Below are 20,226 nucleotides of genomic sequence, written 5' to 3' on the forward strand. Positions count from 1 at the left end.
AAGGTTGGCATCATGGTCCTGCTGGTCATGGCCGCAGATGGTGACGTTGTCTAGGTACGGGAAGGTGGCCCGCAAACCGTACCAGTCGACCATTCGGTCCATCTCCCTTTGGAAGACCGAGATCCCGTTCGTGACGCCGAAGGGAACCCTGAGGAAGTCATAGAGACGACCATCCACCTCAAAAGCAGTGTATGGACGGTCCGATTTACGAAGGGGGAGCTGGTGGTAGATGGATTTGAGGTCTACTGTTGAGAAGACCCGGTATTGTGCAATCTGATTGACCATATCAGATACGCGTGGGAGGGGGTACGTGTCGAGCTGCGTGTACCGATTGATGGTCTGGCTGTAGTCCACATCCATTCTGTGTTTCTCCCCAGATTTAGATTTAACGACTACCACTTGGGCTCTCCAGGGGCTGTTGCTGGCCTCGATGATGCCTTCCCGAAGCAGCCGCTGGACCTCGTACCTGATGAAGGTACTGTCCTGGGTGCTGTACCGTCTGCTCCTGGTGGCGACAGGTTTGCAATCCGGGGTTAGATTTGTGAATAGAGAAGGCGGATCGACCTTTAGGATCACGAGGCCGCACACAGCGAGGGGTGGTAGGGGCCCGCCGAATTTGAGGGAGGCTCTGGAGATTGCACTGGAAGTCCGGGCCTAGTAGGAGAGCAGCGCAGAGGTTAGGGAGGACGTAGAGGCGAAAGCCGCCGAATTCTACGCCCTGGACCATGAGTGTGACCATACAGTACCCCCGGATCGCGACGGAATGAGATCCGGAGGTCCATCTTTTAGGAAATCTTAGAGCAATAAATTGATGCACGATCAATTGAACAAAGACTAGAGTTGGATACAACTGAGGCTTTACTGCTTTAAGATGTGTGGCCTCCCACAGCAGCTGGCGAAATGGCTGCTGAATGGAGGACACGCATATTTATACTCTGCCTACTGGGCGGAGCCAGCAGGCAGGGACTACCGGCGAACCTGTAGTACAGATCCTACCTTACATCACCTAATATAGGTGCAACAGTGGTTTACCACAGCCCGTTTCCAACTGTGATTAAATATATTCCTGGAAATTTCATAACATGACTTGACCCACAGCTTCAGCCATCACATCCACCTTGTGATGCACTGTTTTCCCCCGCCAATTGGAAAGCAAAAAGACTCATTACTCAGATGGTTTGACTGCCAGCCTAACAGCCTTTTTTCCCCATTTTCAATACTTTTGTATCTTCTCAAGAGAAAATGACAAAGAAAATAATATTTTTTTCATGTCCCAATTATTTCCCTCCAGGGTTGCACACAGTCATTTACAATTCCTGGAGACTCCATAGGAATCCATTGGCTGGGGCCAGGCAAAGCAGGCCTGGTGATCAGGGTATGGAGTTATCACTGAGCACTTGTGCTACCTCTACCCCTGTCCAGCTGCATCCCTCACACCAGCCATGAGAGTACTATATGCAGATCTCATATCTAAGTTATCCTTCATATGCAGTTCAGTATCTGAGCTGTGGTGGCAAGAAAGTGGGTAACAGATTTCTTCTTCATTGTCTTCCTGCACTTCTACAATTAGCCGGCCAGTTTGCTGTTCTTTCCTATCTGAAAGGAGAAAGACTCAATGGGTGGATTGTGATGAATGCAGGGAGCTGGTGGGGTGTGTGTGTGTGTGTGGGGGGGGGGGAACAGAGTGTATGCTGACATCCAACTTGTAAATCATGGTGCAATAGCTGGCAGTGTGGAAGCTGTGGGATATGAGTGTGAGACTTGTAGCAGAGCTAAGCGTGAGGGTAAATTGTAGCGATGAATGTGAAGTGTGGTTGTAATTGAGAGAGATTGCTGGTAGGTGAGTGATGTAGGTGCAGTGCATTGAGCAGTTTAGCGAGGCTAGCGCTACAGTTGATGGGATATTGCATTGGGAGATACATCCACTGAGCTTGACCACTCGTGACGTTATTGAACTTTTTCTGGCAGTGCATCCAGGTCCTCTGACTTGGCTTCTGGCATTGGCCGCCACGCCAATTGTTCTCACTGCCTTCACAAAGTTTGTTTGCAGAAACTCCTGACCTACTGTGAATAGATGGCATCTCTCCTCCTCTCTACCACTGGAACCTCCAGTGCAGCGGAAAATCTCAGAGCTTTCTCTTTGTCAAATTGATTCAGTTTACCCCACGAATTAAAGCTAGTCTGCACTTTTCAAGGGTAGGGGCATTCTGCCAGAGTGATTTTTCTTCCCCTGCTCAAGCATGTGGCCATTCAACTGTGCCATTAGCTCTGACTGCATGCTACATCATTTAAATTAGCAAGCAGCACAACGTTTGCACGCTATATACATTAGAAGCAACAGGCTCAGGTTAATCACACATCAACTTCCCAATACCCGTTTTCAGGGATTAATGTATTTTGCAGTGTATATGTGTCGCAATGTGGGCGAAGTTACGGTTTGTTCAAACACCGGTCCATTTTCCACTGCCGGATGTCTGGTTTACACCACTCTTGTTTGGCAGCCAACAGCTGTTACCTCCGTTGGAAAGACGGTAAGAAAGATGGCATGTGAGGTTTCTTGTTGCAAGTCTATCCCAACGCTCCATTAACGGTGTGTTTATATAGCAGAATTGTTTCCACTGGTTGCAGGTGTATGTCAGTTTTAGAGGTCACACATTGTGACACTTTGTGTTGCTGCTTCTATATAGTCCTTTATTTCTCAAGCCATCACCTTTTCACATTCCTGGAAATTTACACCGAACAAACCCTGAAAATATTTAAATACTCAGATAAACTCCCTGAATGCTGGGTATGTAAATGGTTGGCAATGTCACGGTTCCACATCCATCCCTCCTCAGCCTCACTAAAACAAATGTTTTGCTCTTATTCATCTTTTATCTTCCCTGCACACACAGGACTACTGAAAATAAAATGGTGTGGAAGACAGGGGGCTGTCACATGCATTCCCTGTTCACGTGTCTTAGCACAAAGCTTGTTTAAGTCATTATTATTCTTCACAATGAATTTGAAGAAAACTATCTGATTCAGTGATTGTCAAACTAGGTTCCATTTAAAAGAATGCTCAGACAACACCAAACTCATTCGAGTATTGCCCACTGTTGTTGTTTCTCCAGCACCCAAGTGTATATTTACCTCCCCAGTCTCCACACACCCCCTCCCTCCCCCCCCACAAACAGTTGCTCACTTATGTGTTGTAAATAATTTTGCCAGTTGTACAGAGTTGCTGCTGTTGAGCTGGTGCACAATACCCTACCAGTTATTCTATTTTATTTTTTATTATTACTTTTTTTTTGATATGTTTGGTGTGTATAAATGTGTATATTTGTATAAATATATTTGTATAAATATATATTTCTTATTCTGTGTACATAACGGTAATTATACTTTGTTCAAAAACCCAATAAAAAAACATTTATAAAAAAAAATAAAAGAATGCTCATCTTCCTCCATTGACCCAGCTAAAGACACTTGAAATGAAATGAAATGAATGAGAACCGCTTATTGTCACAAGTAGGCTTCAAATGAAGTTACTGTGAAAAACCCCTAGTCGCCACATTCCGACGTCTGTTCAGGGAGGCTGGTACCACTTGTAGTGGTGCATCTGCAAAACATGTCTAACATTTTCATTTTTTGCTGTGGTTTATTGACACTTTCTTCTCTTTCTTGTCACTCACTGTCTTCCACTGTTTCTCCCTCTCCTCATTCACAGATAGTAATTTTGGTTGGGGCGGTTTCAGTGCTGTGGGATGTGTGGAAATCTGATTAGAGGAATGCAAACAATGTAACTTCCGAGCTCCAGGGTGTCATGTTTGGGGGGGACCCCAAAGATGAGCTGGGAACCAACCCCCCACCACCACCACCACCCTGCCCCCAAATCTCGGAGATTGCCAGGTTAGGTTCGCAATTGCCCTGCACTGGGAACTGATGCACGATCAATTGCACAAAGACTAAAGTTGGGTACAACTGTGGCTTTATTACAGTCAGATGCGTGGCCTCCTGCTGCAGCTGATGAAATGGCAGGGCACTGGAGGTCATGCATTTTTATACAGTTCTCCGTGGGCGGAGCCAGCCGGCAGGAGCTACCGGCGAACCTGTAGTGCAGGTCCTACCTTACATCTCCTGTTACAGTGGTTCACCACAGGAACCATCAGAAAATTGTGATTTAAATCGCAAACTTCTGATAGTTCTGACTGTCTTACCCAGTAAGCTACCCAGAAAAAGTTAAAAGAATTAAAACCACTTCTAGTTCCTGGGTAATTATTATACAGCCCCAGGCCAAACCCTCACAGGACTTCCCCCAACACCCCCAAACCTCCAGGGGCTCCTCCCATCCTCAAATTACTCTCCCCTCTCATAGGACAAATATCCCAGACTACAACATTCCACCTTCCCACAGGACTCCTCTCTCCACAGGACACCCCCACCACCCTCCCAATCCCCAGTCCCACCACCCCTCCAAGGTCTGACCTGACCCCCACCCAGGCTGACTCAATTCAACCTCTTCCAATGTCAGAATGTGGCCTCCTCCCTCCAAGGCCCAACTCATTCCTGATTTCCCTAATTTGTGGTTATGTAGGTGCGACATTCTCTTGAGGTTCAGGATGCTCTCTGCCCATGCTCTTGATGGTTTTCTGTCTATTGAAATTAGGTTAAATCTGTCTCTTTGAATGGTGCTTGACTGTGTCTTCACCGGATGCTGTAGCTTCTCAATTACCGTATCAGCACGGTTTTGATCTCTGATCCATACTTTCTCTCCCCTTCCAAGAATCAGAGGGTCTTGAGCCCTAAGCCTCTGGTTAAACATTCGAGTTTGACTCACTTAGTAGGCTTCTTCCATCTTCCTAGTTCGACCATGGTTTTCCACCATGGTAACGAGGTGTGGGGCAGGAATGAGGCTTGTATGGGGAAAGCCCATTATGTAACAGCGTGGAGCGAAAACTAAGCAGAACAAGATCAAAATTATCATTCTTCTTCAGTAGAGTATTTCTAGGCCAAGCTCCTCGCTCAGCTTCCCTGTCAGACTGAGGCCAGGAATTTACGGCCCTGCTATGGCATGTCTCTCCCCAGCAGATATAGGAGGGGCCCTGAAATCCTGGCCTGAGGGTATTTTGCGGAGCTTGTGGCATGAACAAATCCATAAAATGCTGTGAAGGATTGAACGCACTCATTGGAAAATTGTGGTCCACTATCAGAGATGACAATGCATGGAATGCCATGTGTGGAGAACATTTTCTTCAAGAAGGCAATAAAGGCTTTTGCACCTCTATCTAGCGGGAATAATAGTTTACTATGATAAGAAGTATCTTCCCTTTATAGTGAAAAAAGCCCATGTCAAGGCGATCGCAAGGCCTTGACGGGAAGGAAGAATGAATAAGTGGCTCTTTTTGCTCCTGTCTGTGAATGGTGTAAGTGATGAAATTGGAGAACATCCCTTCAACAGTGTGTGAAATTCCTGGCCACCATACTGAATGCTGTCTCCTGGCTCAACACTTGGTTAAACCTAGATACCCTTGGTGGATCTGCTGGAGGAATTCCAGGCAGAGGGTTTGGGATATCACCACTGCTGCATTGTATAACATGAGATCATCTACAATGCTGAACTGGTGATGCTGTTTGAAATATTTCCTCAAGATGGAGTTGCTTGGTATGTACTGTGGCCATCCGTCTGGCACTACGTGCAAATCTGGATGCGTCCTTCATCTTGTCTTTGGGCTGCACAAAACGCATGCAACCTCTGATCTGTTGCCGGCAAGTATTTGGTAGTCAAGTCTGTGAAGGCTTCAACTTCGGTTATGAAGGTTTTAAATTCCAGTACTCGGTAAGTGGCGGATGTCTTGGACATTGGATTGGCCATAATCTGATATTTATCCTGCATGTACTCTGTAGTAGCATCCTATTGCATGAGCCTAACTCGGAATAGCTGAACCTTGGGTGGTATCTTTGCGATTTAATTTGTGTTCAGCAGGGTTACTGATGGCTTATGATCAGTCCCAATCTTAAATTACAGGCCCAGTACAAAATCAGAGAATTTCTCACATGCCCAAGTTGCTGCAAAGGCTTCCTTTTCGATAATCACACAGCTCTGTTAGTCCCAGTGACCTGGATGCTCAGTGAACAAGTCTTCAGTTGCCTTCACTTTTGACCTGGAATAGCACAGCAGCCAGTCCCATTGCAAATGTATCACCTTCCACAATTGTGGGAAGTTAGGGTCATAGTGGACCAGGACCTCTGAGGGTGTTAGCATCATTTTGCTTTGTTGAGTTCAGCATCGTGCCTGGTCCTGTTGTAAAATATTTCTTGGAGTTAGTTTATCTGGGTCAGGTGAGGCAAAAATTGACATTGCTGGTTGACCATACCCATAAACCTTTGTAGCTCCATTACATTATAGGTGGTGGGAGTTCTTGTATTGCCTTTGTTTTCTGTTGGTCTGTGGCAATTCCAGTTACCTATATAATGTGCCCCAGGAATTTTTAGTGTGGGCCTTAAAAGCTCTCACTTTTCATCGAGCGTAAGGCAACATCTTGCAGCGTTAGTGAGACTTCCCTGACAGGTTTGTCATGTTCCCATTTCGCCGATCCAGATGTTATCCATGTGACACATGACACCTTCCATGCCCTGCAGTACATGGACATTGCCTTTTGAAATATTTCAGTAACTGACCTGATGCTAAATGGCAGACAGTTAAAGCAGCACCTTTCAAAGGGTGTACTGAAAGTAGTTAGGATTTTGACTCCTGATTCAGTGGTAACTGTCAGAATCCAGTGTTAGCATCTTTGGTGAAGATTGTGCTTTTTGAAAGTTTGGCCAAATTCTTATCTACCGATGTCATTAGATTTATTTCTCTTTCCATTACCTTGTTGAGGTGTGTTAATCATTGCAGATTCAAATGGAGCCATGAGGCTTTGGGACCGTAACAGAGCCCCGGTCACTCTATGACTGGAGAAATTATCCTTTGTTGCAGCATCGCCTCTATCTCACGCCTGGCTCTTTTCAGGAGTGTGTGTGAGACCTTCCTGGGTGCAAATAGACAAATGGGTTTAGCATCTGACTTGAGTGCATTGTGCCACACAGGGCTGGATTCTCCGATTCGGCGGCTATGTCCGCAATATCATTTTGGTCTTACGACCAAAAGGTCAGCGCCGCCTCCGCACCGATGAGCCGCCCGGTGAGGGGCTAGCAGCCGCGCCACGTAAAGCCACTACCGATATGAACGCAGAATGGGCAGGTCCGTGGTCGCGCATGCAGGGACCCTGCCTGCCAAAGATTGCCCGCCTGTAACTCCCCTGGCCACCCCCTGGCTACCCCTCACCAGTTCCCCCAGCCCCTGCCGAAGCCCCCCTGCCAGCAGAATGGCTCCCCCCCCCCCCCCCCCCCCCCCCCCCGACTGTGGCGGCGCTCGGTACAGTCCGCAGCTGCCATGCGAGTTTCCTGAAAAGTGAGAGGACATGCGCCCTACGCCGTTGGGGACTCGCCCATCGGGGGCAGAGCAACAGGACGTCACCTGAGGCCCTCCCAACGGCGTGAGGCACACAGCTCGAGTATGCTGTTTTTGATGGGGCGGAGCATCAGAAAAACGGAACCGACCCCGATTCCGGCGTAAAAATGGATTCTCCAGCCGATCGCCGAACGTGATTTCAGCGTCGGCGATCAGAGAATCCAGCCCATAGTCTTCAGTTTAAACCTTTAAAGAGTGTGCGGGATTTCCCTCCAAATTCTATCTTGTGTTTTTGCGTTGACTTCTCCAATTTTCCAAAGCAGGTTCAGAGCTATACTTTTCTGAACAACAAAGAGCATTCTTGATTCCTGATAATGTGCAATGCTTCAGAAATTTCTCTATCTTTGTGTTTTAGTGTTGTATCTACCTGGCCTTGAACATTTAACTTGATTCCTCCCGGGGCCGTGGAGTTGAAGGGAGAATAGTTGTAGCGTCACTTTATTCAGCCGTGAACCTTTGTCAGGTGACACTGAGACACCTGCTCTGGTGTCTAGCTTGAATTCAGTCGGATGCCCATTTATAGCAACGTCAGCACTCCAATCCTGGTTTTCAATTTCCTTTATTTCTCTTGAATGCGCTTTCTGAGTTGTCGAGGTCCTGAATTTCTTGAATGGAGGTTCTTTTAACAAATTTTTCCTTAAAATGGCTTAACTTGCCACAGCCATGGCACTGCACAATTCTGGTGGGAGATTCTTCCTGCCTGCGGACCTCCTTTCCACCACAGCGGGAACATTGGAAAATTGCATCTGTTGCCTTTGCAGGACATTTCCCTGGTTGCTGCCTTGGCTGTATTTTCATTTCACAACCCACAAATTGAACAACTTCATTGCATTGTTCCTAGGAAATTTCCCTCACAATCCTGACAAAAGCCTTATTCTGCCTCCGCTCTTTAGTCTGTCCGGCCAGTTATATGGCTTTACTTAAATTTAAATCTTCACGAGATTGTAAGAAATGAGAGAGATTCTCATCTAAAACACCAATGATTATTCTACCACTGACCAGGTTCTCTTTTAGTGCTCCAAATCTCAATTTTCAGCCAGGTTGAAAGGAATCAATCCCTTCACCCTGTTCGTGATTGCGCTGATTAAATTTTGCCCTCTTTGTAACAGTATTTTTACAAAGACTGAAGTAAAAGACTCCAATTTCATTCTCATCGGAGACTGTGTGCGTTCACCTCCTGTCTGGTCAGCATCATCTATTATGCTCCCAACAGCATAAAACAAAGTGCTAACTTGATCATTATTCTCTTCACTCACAAGACCTGAGACGTTATGATATTGAGTAAAACATCTTCGCCAATTTTACCATTGCTCAATCTGCCTGGGGCTCCCTATATCTTGAAATGATACTATTAAGGACAAAGTAGTAGCCATTTTTCACCCTTGTCCACCGTTGTCTTTTCCCACACTGCTCATCTTGCCAGTTGCTGGGTTTCCCTCTTTATTTTGTCATCTCCTGTGTGGTTGCTGGAGTGGCTTTGAAGATCTTCAGTAGTACTGTCAGAATGTTGTCTGGGCTCTTCGCCTTTGCGAAATCCAGTGCCTTCAGCTATTTAATTGATATCACATGGCTTGAATTGAATTGACTGAATACTGGCATCTGTGATGATGGCGACTTCAGGAGGAGACTTCAGGATCACCTACTCAGCACTTCTGGCTGAAGATGCCTCATTCATCTTTTGCTCTGGTGAGCTGGATTCCTCCAAGATTGGAGGATGGGAATATTGGTGGAGCCTCCGCCTTCAGTGAGTTATTTAATTGTCCATTCATAACTGGATGTGACAGGGCTTCAGAGCTTAGATCTGATGGGAACGCTTCGCTCTGTCTAACACATGCCACTTCTGTTTGGCATGCAATCCTGTGTCGTAGCTTCACAAGGCTGGCACCTCGGGCCAGATTCTCTCAGCCCAGGCCGATTCTCCGCCGATTCTCGGAGAGCGGAGAATCGGAGCCATTGGAGCCAGTGCGGTCGGCACGGCGCCAGTTGGGGACTGCTCTACAGGGCCTCCCCAGCGATTCTCGGCCCGGGGTGGACTGAGCGGCTGTACAAAAAAACCCGAGTCCCGCCGGCGACATTCACACCTGGTCTTACCCAGCGGGACCTCGGCGTTAATGGATCCGTGGGCGGCGTGGCGGGGGTGTCCCTGACCCCTGGGGGGGGGGGGGAGCATCCGCTGTGGCCTGGCCCATGATCGGGGCCTACCGATCGGCGGGCCAGCCTCTTGGGCCTGGCGGCCTCTTTTGTTCCACGCCGGTCCCTGTAGCCCTACGCCATGTCGCGTCGGGCCGGCGTGAAGAAAGGAGCCACCGTGCATGCGCGCAATCGCGCCGGTTCCACTGCGCATGCGCGCATTGGTGCCGGCCCCACGGCGCATGCGCAGACCCGCGGCGCACATCTTGTCACCGGGGATCGGCAGCTGGAGCGCGTGGGTCGCTCCAGTGCCGTGCTGGCCCCCTGTAGGGGTCAGAATCGCTGATCCTGAGGCCATGTTGACGCCGTCGAAAACGCGCCGGCGTTTATGGCAGCATCAACACTTAGCCTCAGGATCAGAGAATCCCGCCCCTCATTTTTTGGATATGTCTGCAGCTGCTCCTAGCATGCCCTCCTACATTCTTCATTAAACCAGGTTGATCCTCTGGTTAATTGATTTGATTGAATATATTTCTAATGGATTTCATTCTCATTGGGTAAAAACCATCTCAATATGACTATTTTAGTAAGCAAATAAAATGACTCAAATAAAGTTTGGTCTGGGCATAGATATTACCAAGGTGTGGTAGTCACCACTGTTGTATATATCATATACGAGATGTAATACTGTAAGGCTCCTGTACTACAGGTACGGGGGTCGATCCTTAACTGCTGGCTCCGCCCAGTAGGCGGAGTATAAATGTGTGTGCTCACCGAGAGCAGCCATTTCGGCAGCAGCTGCAGGACGCTACACATCTCTGCTTAATAAAGCCTCGATTACTCTCTACTCTTGTCTCGTCGTAATTGATAGTGCATCAATTTATTACGCAGAGATTTTACAACGATGGATCTCCGCATCAAGCCAGATCGCCTGCAGCTGCACCCTCAAGCAGACAACGCTAAGTCAGCCTTCCCACACTGGCTAGCTTGCTTTGAACCCTACATCGGATCTGCGACAGAACCACCCTCAAAAGCACAGATGCTCCAGATCCTGTATACACGGCTGAGCTCCGATATCGTTCCCCTCATCCGGAACGCACCTACCTACGCTGAGGCCATGGCGCTACTGAAAGAGAACTACACTCAGCAGACCAACATGCTCTACGCCAGGCACCTCCTGTCCATGTGGCATCAACTCCCCGGTGAGTCTGTGGAAGATTTCTGGCGTGCCCTGCACGCCCTGGCGAGGGACTGCGATTGCCAGGCTGTTTCGGCCGTTGAACATTCTGAACTCCTAATTATGGACGCTTTCGTTGCAGGCATAGGGTCGGCATACATCCGCCAGCACCTCTTAGAAGAGGCTACCCTCGACCTTGCGGCAACCAAGAAACTCGCAATCTCACTAATGGTCGCCTGCCCAAATGTACAAGCGTATGCCCCCGACCGCACGGCGCCCCCTCCTGGACATCGTGGACCTCACCAGCGAACACCCCATCGTGGACCCCGCCAGCAACCACCCCCAACCAACCCCAAGCCTGCACCGCGCGGCAGCCAGCCAACCCCGGGGGACCCAAGTGTACTTCTGCAGACAGACAAAGCACCCCCGGCAGCGCTGCCCGGCGCGGGGTGCACTCTGCAAGGCCTGCGGGAAGAAAGGACATTTCGCTGCTGTGTGCCAGGCCCGCTCAATCGGCGCTGTAACCAGGCCCATTGCCAGGCCCATTGTTCTTGCACCCTCCACGTGCGACCCGCGGGCGCCGCCATTTTCGCCCCCGCAACCCATGTGCGGCCCGTTGGCGCCGCCATCTTCCTCGCCTCAGACCACGTGCGGCCCGTGGGCACCGCCATCTTGTTTGTCTCAGGACACGTGCGACCCGTGGGCGCCGCCATCTTCCCCCCATCAGGCCTCGTGTGGACCATGGGCGCCGCCATCTGTAACACCGCCCTCCACGTGCGCCCCTTGGGCGCTGCCATCTTCCCCGCCTCAGGACCCCTGCTCGTCGGGCACCTCATTGGGCCGCTCATCGCCTGCCGACCAGCCAGGGGCCTTCCAACACCAGCTACAGCTCGCCTCCACCACGATCGACCAGTCCCGGCCGCACAACCTCGCAACCGCGTCGACGACGGTAAAGGTCGATGGGCACAAGACATCATGCCTTCTGGACTCCGGGAGCACTGAGAGCTTCATCCACCCCGATACGGTAAGGCGCTGCTCCCTCGCGGTGCACCCCATTAACCAGAGAATCTCCCTGGTCTCCGGATCCCACTCCGTGGAGATCCGGGGGTACTGCACCGCCACCCTCACCATCCAGGGCATAGAGTTCAGCGACTTCCAGCTCTACGTCCTCCCCAACCTCTGCGCTGCCTTGTTACTCGGCCTGGACTTTCAGTGCAACCTCCAAAGTCTAACCCTGAAATTTGGCGGGCCACTACCACCCCTTACTGTATGCGGTCTCACGACCCTTAAGGTCGACCCGCCTTCTCTGTTTGCAAACCTCACCCCAGATTGCAAAACTCGTCACCACCAGGAGCAGACGGTACAGCGCCCAGGACAGGACCTTCATCAGGTCGGACGTCCAGCGGCTGCTATGGGAAGGTATTATTGAGGCCAGCAAAAGCCCCTGGAGAGCCCAAGTGGTAGTGGTGAAAACGGGGGAGAAAAACAGGATGGTCGTTGACTACAGTCAGACCATCAATCGGTACACGCAGATCGACACGTACCCCCTCCCACACATATCTGATATGGTCAATCAGATTGCACAGTACCGGGTCTTCTCGACAGTGGACCTGAAATCTGCCTACCACCAGCTCCCCATTCGCAAGGCGGACCGCCCGTACACCGCGTTTGAAGCTGACGGCCGCCTTTACCACTTCCTTTGGGTTCCCTTCGGCGTCACTAATGGGGTCTCGGTCTTCCAACGGGAGATGGACCGAATGGTTGACCGGTACGGACTGCGGGCCACCTTCCCGTACCTGGACAACGTCACCATCTGCGGCCATGACCAGCAGGACCACGACGCTAACCTTTCCAAATTCCTCCACACCGCCAAACTCCTCAACCTAATGTACAACAAGGAAAAGTGCATGTTCAGTACCAACCGCTTAGCCATCCTCAGCTATGTGGTTCAGAACGGAGTTCTAAGGCCCGACCCCGATCGCATGCGCCCCCTCATGGAACGCCTCATCCTCCACTGCCCCAAGGCCCTCAAACGATGCCTGGGGTTCTTCACATACTTCGCCCAGTGGGTCCCTAACTATGCGGACAAGGCCCGCCACTCATTCAATCCACCATTTTCCCCCAGACGGCCGAGGCTCACCAGGCCTTTAACCATATCAAGGCCGACATCGCCAAGGCCGCAATGCACGCAGTCAACGAGACGCTCCCCTTCCAAGTCGAGAGCGATGCATCAGACGTCGCTCTGGCCACCACCCTCAACCAGGCAGGCAGGCCCGTGGCATTCTTTTCACGCACCCTCAATGCCTCTGAAATTTGGCACTCCTCCATCGAGAAGGAGGCCCCAGCCATCATAGAAGCTGTGCGACATTGGAGGCATTACCTGGCTGGCAGGAGATTCACTCTCCTCACTGACCAACAGTCGGTTGCCTTCATGTTCAATAACACACAGTGGGGCAAGATCAAAAATGATAAAATCTTGAGATGGAGGATCGAGCTCTCCACCTCCAATTACAAGATTTTGTATCGCTCCGGTCAGCTCAACGAGCCTCCCGATGCCCTATCCCGAGGTACATGTGCCAGCGCACTAGTGGACCGACTCCAGACCCTACACGACGTTCTCTGTCACCCGGGGTCACCCGGTTCCTTCACTTCATGAAGGCCCGCAACCTGCCCTACTCCATTGAGGAGGTAAGGGCTATCGCCAGAGACTGCCAGGTCTGCGCGGAGTGCAAACCGCACTTCTACCTGCCAGACCGCACGCATCTAGTGAAGGCCTCCCACCCCTTTGAATGCCTCAGCGTGGATTTCAAAGGGCCCCTCCCCTCCACCGACCGAAACACGTACTTCCTTAACGTGGTCGACGAATACTCCAGATTCCCCTTCGCTGTCCCATGCCCCGATATGACGTCTGCCACCGTCATCAAAGCACTCAACACCATCTTCGCCCTGTTCGGTTTCTCCGCCTACATCCACAGCGACTGGGGATCCTCCTTTATGAGTGATGAGCAGCGTCAGTACCTGCTCAGCAAGGGCATCGCCTCAAGCAGGGCGACCAGCTGCAACCCCCGGAGAAATGGGCAGGTGGGGCGGGAGAATGGGACGGTCTGGAAGGCCGTCCAGCTGGCCCTACGGTCCAAAAATCTCCCGGTCTCCTGCTGGCAGGAGGTCCTCCCCGACGCCCTTCACTCCATCCGATTGCTACTTTGCACGGCGACTAATGCAACCCCCCATGAACGTCTCCTTGCCTTCCCCAGGAAATCCACCTCCGGGTTTTCGCTCCCAACGTGGCTGGCAGCTCCAGGACCCGTTCTCCTCCACAAGCACGCGCGGCTCCACAACGCGGATCCGTTGGTCGAGAGGGTACAACTACTCCATGCAAACCCGCAGTACGCCTGCCGATGGCCGCCAAGACACAGTCTCCCTCGGGGACCTGGCACCAGCTGGGTCGCCCCCCCCCCCCCCGCCCTGGCGCCACCCTTCCTCCCCAGGACAGCCCCCGCTCCAGGACAATCCGCCCTCCCCTTGGGCCCACCCGGGGATGAAGATGAGGTCTACACACTCCCGGAATCACCGGCGACTGAGCCGACGCCTGCATCACCACCAGCACTGCGGCGCTCACAACGGAGGATCAAGGCACCCGATCGGCTGAATTTGTGAACTTCCCCCAAAATGTTAATCTTAAAATGCATGTAAATAGTTTTCCACCGCCCCCGCTAGCTCTTTTAAACAGAGGGTGAATGTGGTAGTCACCACTGTTGTATATATCACATACGAGATGTAATACGGTAAGGTACGGGGGTAGATCCCTGCCTGCTGGCTCCGCCCAGTAGGTGGAGTATAAATGTGTGTGCTCATCGAGCTGCAGCCATTTCGGCAGCAGCTGCGGGAGGCTACACATCTCTGCGTAATAAAGTCTCGATTACTCTCTACTCACGTCTCGTCGTAATTGATAGTGCATCACAAGGCAATTGCTGCAATGTCAAAGGAAGAAGGATGAAGTGGAACAAGCTATCTCATCTGTGACCAGGAACGCAATAGTTAAACGAGCAGAACATAATGCAAAACAGATTCTTCACTTTACTGCCAATTTCTCATTTCTACAGGCTTGAATTCCTCAGTTTATGCAATCCAATTTGAAATATTTTGCGAGAAATACACAAAATATGAATCACAAAAACATGTTTCTTTCTCACTGATTTGTTAACTAATTGCCACACAAGACACTGGCATTTCCAAAAGACGTTTTGCGCAGAATGTAATTACAGGAATGTTTACAATAATGTTCTTGTGAGAAGTGGCATTTAAAGTGAAAATGACATACGCATTGCATTTCATATAGCCACCATTAGCAATGACATTAGATGCTAATACCCACTGGCATTCATCAGCTGTCAAACTCTACTGTTTTTCAGGTAGCTTCTAAGTGTCTGGTCGTGTCCTATGAGCACTTTCCATATCTGAAGCAACTGGTAAAGTGATTCACTTCTGCTGTGGAATAGATTCCCCAAAGTGAGAAGTAATTGTTCTGTCAAGCAAGAGAAATTATTGTACATTGAGCAAGCACTGTACGGTAAGGATTTTAAGACTGGTTCCATGGGAGCAGTACTTCTCACAATACCAATTGTGATCGCTAAACTCTTAGATTTATCTACAAGCAAGGGTGGAACTTTTGAGGTGTGACACATGAGAGCATGGGAACCAGAGGAGCCAGGAAAGGATGTGCCGATATGAGTGTGACATTTATTGGGGATGAATACACGCGTTTTAGTGTTTTGAAAGAGTTGGAAGCCTGTGGGGGTTTATGTCTGGGAATTAATTCTCGCGATGCCGGAGAATCTAAGTGATAAAGTCATGGGGTGGGATTCTCCGACCCCCCGCCGGGTCGGAGAATTCGCCGGGGGCTGGCGTGAATCCCGTTCCTGCATGCCGGCAAATTCTCCGGCACCGGATATTCGGCAGGGGGCAGGAATCGCGCCGTGCCGGTTGGCGGGCCGCCCCCGGCGATTCTCCGGCCCGCGATGGGCCGAAGTCCCGCTGCTGTCATGCCAGTCCCGCCGGCGTGAATCAAACCACCTACCTTACTGGCAGGACTGGCGACGTGGGCGGGGCTCCGGGGTCCTGGTGGGGGGCGCGGGGTGATCTGGCCCCGTGGGGGGTGCCCCCACAGTGGCCTGTCCCGCGATCGGGGCCCACCGATCCGCGGGTGGGCCTGTGCCGTGGGGGCACTCTTTTCCCTCCGCCTCGGCCATAACATTCACCGTGGCCGACGCGGAAGAGACCCCCCCCCCCCGCTGCGCATGCGCGGGGATGACATCAGCAGCTGCTGACGCTCCCGCACATGCGCGGACTTCCACCGGCAGGCAAAGTCCTTTCGGCCCCAGCTGGCGTGGCGCCAAAGGCCTTCCACGCCAGCAGGTGGAGCGGAAACCACTCCGGCGCAGGCCTAGCCCCTCACGGTGAGGGCTTGGCCCCTAAAGGTGCGGAGAAATCCGCATCTTTGGGGCAGCCCGACGCCGGAGTGGTTCCCGCCACTCCATCCCGCCGGGACCCCCCCGCCCCGCCGGGTAGGGGAGAATCCTGGCCATGAAGTGGAGTTTCAGCCACAGAATGGAAGAAGTAAGGACAGGGCAATAAGGGAAGCATAGCAGCACTAAAGTAGGTTTTGTAACAAAGTGGGTGTAGATTTAGTATCAAACAGAACACGGAGGTTACATTACACTTCAGCAATCAGGGGAACTAGGATTAAAAACATGGAGGTGAATGGCTTCAACACTGTGGGTGTCAACTGGAATTTGTTTTCATCCATTCAACTTGTGGCCTCTATATCAAATAGGGAAGTTGAGACTGGGGCAACCATCTTTGTTTCAGCGGAAGAGGCATCGATGTAGACTTGGGCATATCGACACATAACTCAAAGCTGATCAGACTTTGAAATGTTACCGAGCGGCAAAGTATAGATAATGAATGCTGGTCTAGAATGTGATTTGAGTTTGTGAAAGGGATTCTTCTAAAACAACATGATTTCCTTAAACAGTGATTTTTCCAAAGAATTGGAAGTGATAGAATGAAGAATTATTAATGTTGTCAAAAGTAAAATTTAATCGCCTAACTTGTTTACAGTCTCACAAGTTTTAATTGAATTTGCCATTAAAAAATCGCATATTATTTTAAATTTACAGTACACAATATTACATCTGCATGGGACTTTGTTGCAAACATTGGTGCATCAATGCATGGCATACTGAACAGCATTCTCCACATGATCCTCCGCACCATGAGTTTGCCTAGCCAGGCTGCTAAGATAAGTAAATATGCCTCACTGCAGGGGGCTGGGGTGCTCACATCTATCTTCTTATCAGAAGAGGTCTGGACAAAAGCCAGCTGCCCTCACTCAGTGCCTGATTGATGTTGAATGTGGGGGGGAACTTGGGGGTGGGGTAAAGGTTGGTGGAGAAAAAGAAGGTAACTTAACACTGTAACATTAAAAGTCTGGATTTTGACTATGTTAAAAGTTATTATATCCTACATAGGATGAGAACTAATGGCCTGTGATTTTACATTTGCAAATTAGGGCTGCTCCTGTTCTGCACATGCGTAAAATCCAGTGTGATGACATTGGGTCCTGAACCCGACATTGGCACACGGTTTCCCATTAATCATCAAGCCTCCTGGCATGTTAAAATAAAATCATTAATCAGCAATTGAGCTTGTCAACAAGTTAATTGATCTAAATATTATGCCATAATGCAGTCGAGAGGGGGGGCGTCCATTTTTTAATCCTCTGAGGTGCAAACATGGGAGGGTGGGGGTGCATGCTCTGGCAGGGTGGCCCGTGGGCATCAGGGGCAAGAGCCCCACAATGATACCCCCTTTGTGTCTCCCCACCCCCTCGTCAGTCCCACCCTCCCTTGAGTGCCTCGTCCTCGCCGGAAGGTTTATTTGAGTCGGGATCCATTGCTGTGTTTAGATTAGCCAGCAACATCAAGAGTGGGACTTCTTCCACTGAGGAGTGGAAGCCTCACTCTCTGCTTCTTTAGGCCACCGCCAGTTTGTTATCACCGCAGGGCGGCCATTTAAAGTCAGTCGATTTACAATACGCCACCCCCTTTCACCAGGAAAACAGTCCATGAAACGTAAACCCCCCACCTTGTCAGACCACTTAATCCATACACTGATTAAACCACAGTTTCAGGTCTTTGCCTCTTGTAAATTATCATCTCAAAATGTGGGTAAATGAATAAAACCATCAATGCCTTGAAACATTAAAATACACAAAATTAAGTTAGTTAATTGCATCCGTTCTCTAATTGTCTAAGTTGGTGTTATTAATTTATTGCTGATTGCATGTATCAGTGTTAAACCTATATTATCATGCAGAATGCCTTCAACATTACCTAAAGGGAAGAATTTCACTGACCTACACAAGTACCAGATCAAGGTGTGAGGTTGGAGTGAAATTAGTGGGAGCCATGCTAGTTTGTGCTAGGTTGGGTCATTTTAATTTTACTGATGGGAGGACCAGTTTTGGACATGCTTCCATCCATAAGGAGGATGGAAGCAAATTCAAATATCCTATTCAGGGTCATTTTACCAGACCATCAGCATTTTGCTAACAGCAGATCAACCTCTTGACAGGGGTGGGGCAAGGTCACCAACTGTACACAGGCAGCCTCCCAACGGTGTCCTGGGAGGAAGCAACGTTTTATTCAAAGGTGAGGGTGGGGGCGGGAGCGAGGCAGAGAAAGCAGCCCTGAGACCCTAATGATCACATCAGAAAGGTTTCACCTCTAGTAATATTTTTATGCTTTAAAAAAATGTCTTGTATTGGCTACTGGGCTCGTAGCATGATCAACATCCCAGGTGAGGCAGCTAAGGTTGCTGAGCTGCAGGCCCAATCAAATGGCTGGCATCTCTAAGGGTCCTTCACAGGACAGCACAGCATCCGTGGCAAGCAGCATATTCAGGAGCCTTTGTGAATTATTTTCTTTCGCTGTAATTCTTCCCTGTCTCTCTGGTTAGCACAGTGGGCTAAGACAGCTGGCTTGTAATGCAGAACAAGACCAGCAGCACGGGTTCAATTCCTGTACCGGCCTTCCCGAACAGGGGCCGGAATGTGGCGATTAGGGGCTTTTCACAGTAACTTCATTGAAGCCAACTTGTGACAATAAGTGATTATTATTATATTATTATTTCTAGATCTGCTCAGTTAGCATGTATCTTTCTGAGGATCTTTTTTACTCTTTCGGCTCTCTGTCCTTGCATGTTTCTGAGCATAAAATATGTTCTTTCTTCATCGGTATCAGTACTATTCATGTATACTGCATTTTACTTGAGTTAACATTTAAACCATTAAAAGTGTTCATAAAAGGTTAAACTGCTCATTAAAAATTAAAAATTCCTTTTGAGTGTTGAGGTCAGAAAGGACAAATGTACTTCAAACTTTTCCAGTATTGGCAGAGCTCCATGTGTTATGTAAGTCGCCTTCATTTTACTTGCATAACCCTGGATCGCCGAACAGGATGAAACCTGCCACTACCTGTGAGACCAGGGCACAAGACCCTTGCATAAAATGTCTGATTTGCATGGCTGTCTAATCTTTTTAAGAGTATTTAATGCCAGGAAATTCAGTGCAGACTTGCCACCTGCCCCTAAGCCGAAGTTCATCAGTTTCATTCAGTAGAATGACTGGCCCGGGTTCCACAGCAGGCTGAGAACTATCTGATTATTTTAAGGAATTAAGAGCTTAACAAAACACAACTGCAAAAAACCAAACAGGGGTCGTGCAGTGGAAAGCAAAACATTAACAATGCACCCTGTGACCTACCATTCAAGTCCCGCTCGGTTAATATCTTCCCACCAGCATTCTGTCGCCCGTCCCATCCCCGCCGAGGTAGGCATGCATTCGAAACTCCAAAGCCTGTCAGAACCTTCCGATTTCTCGTAGTAACTTTGTATCCCTACCAAAGCTTCCCCTGGATGACACTGGAAGTTGAAGCCTTGCCTATACTGATTGATCCAATACACCTCAGATGGCGGATAATTCTGACCATGAACCACAATGATCAGGGCTATGAGCAAGTAAGCACACTTGAGATGCATTTCTGCAGTCTGGATGCACTCTGTTGTATCCGCTATTTTATATGGCATGTAACATTTGGCAAACAGATGTTTCCAAGCCTGAATCCAAAAGCATTTATGACCTGACATGAAAGTATGTAATATGCTTTAAATCTAATACCCAGATTGTGAAACTGATGATATTCTTTTTAAGGTGGACTTTTAAGGAAATTTTCATTTTCTGTAACAAAGACAAAGGGGTAAATTCTCGGCTGGCCACCGCCAGTAGCAGGTTTTCAGATGTTGCAGCGAATCGAGCGTCTGCCGATAACGGGATCCGTGTTGGGCGCCATTCCTGTTCCAATGT

General features: G+C 49.5%; 1 protein-coding gene across 1 annotated transcript in view; it reads right to left on the reverse strand.

Annotated features, from left to right (window-relative positions):
* Positions 1-19,972, reverse strand: part of dpt (dermatopontin) — a 75,673-nt gene extending 55,701 nt beyond the window's left edge. The window contains exon 1 of the mRNA XM_072513814.1: positions 19,627-19,972. Within this exon, the coding sequence (XP_072369915.1) occupies positions 19,627-19,949 (323 nt within the window). The 5' untranslated portion in view covers positions 19,950-19,972. The remainder of the gene's footprint in view (positions 1-19,626) is intronic.
* Between the last annotated feature and the right edge of the window lie 254 nt (positions 19,973-20,226).

This window comes from Scyliorhinus torazame, chromosome 8 (genome assembly GCF_047496885.1).
Source record: "Scyliorhinus torazame isolate Kashiwa2021f chromosome 8, sScyTor2.1, whole genome shotgun sequence".
Lineage (NCBI taxonomy): Eukaryota > Metazoa > Chordata > Chondrichthyes > Carcharhiniformes > Scyliorhinidae > Scyliorhinus > Scyliorhinus torazame.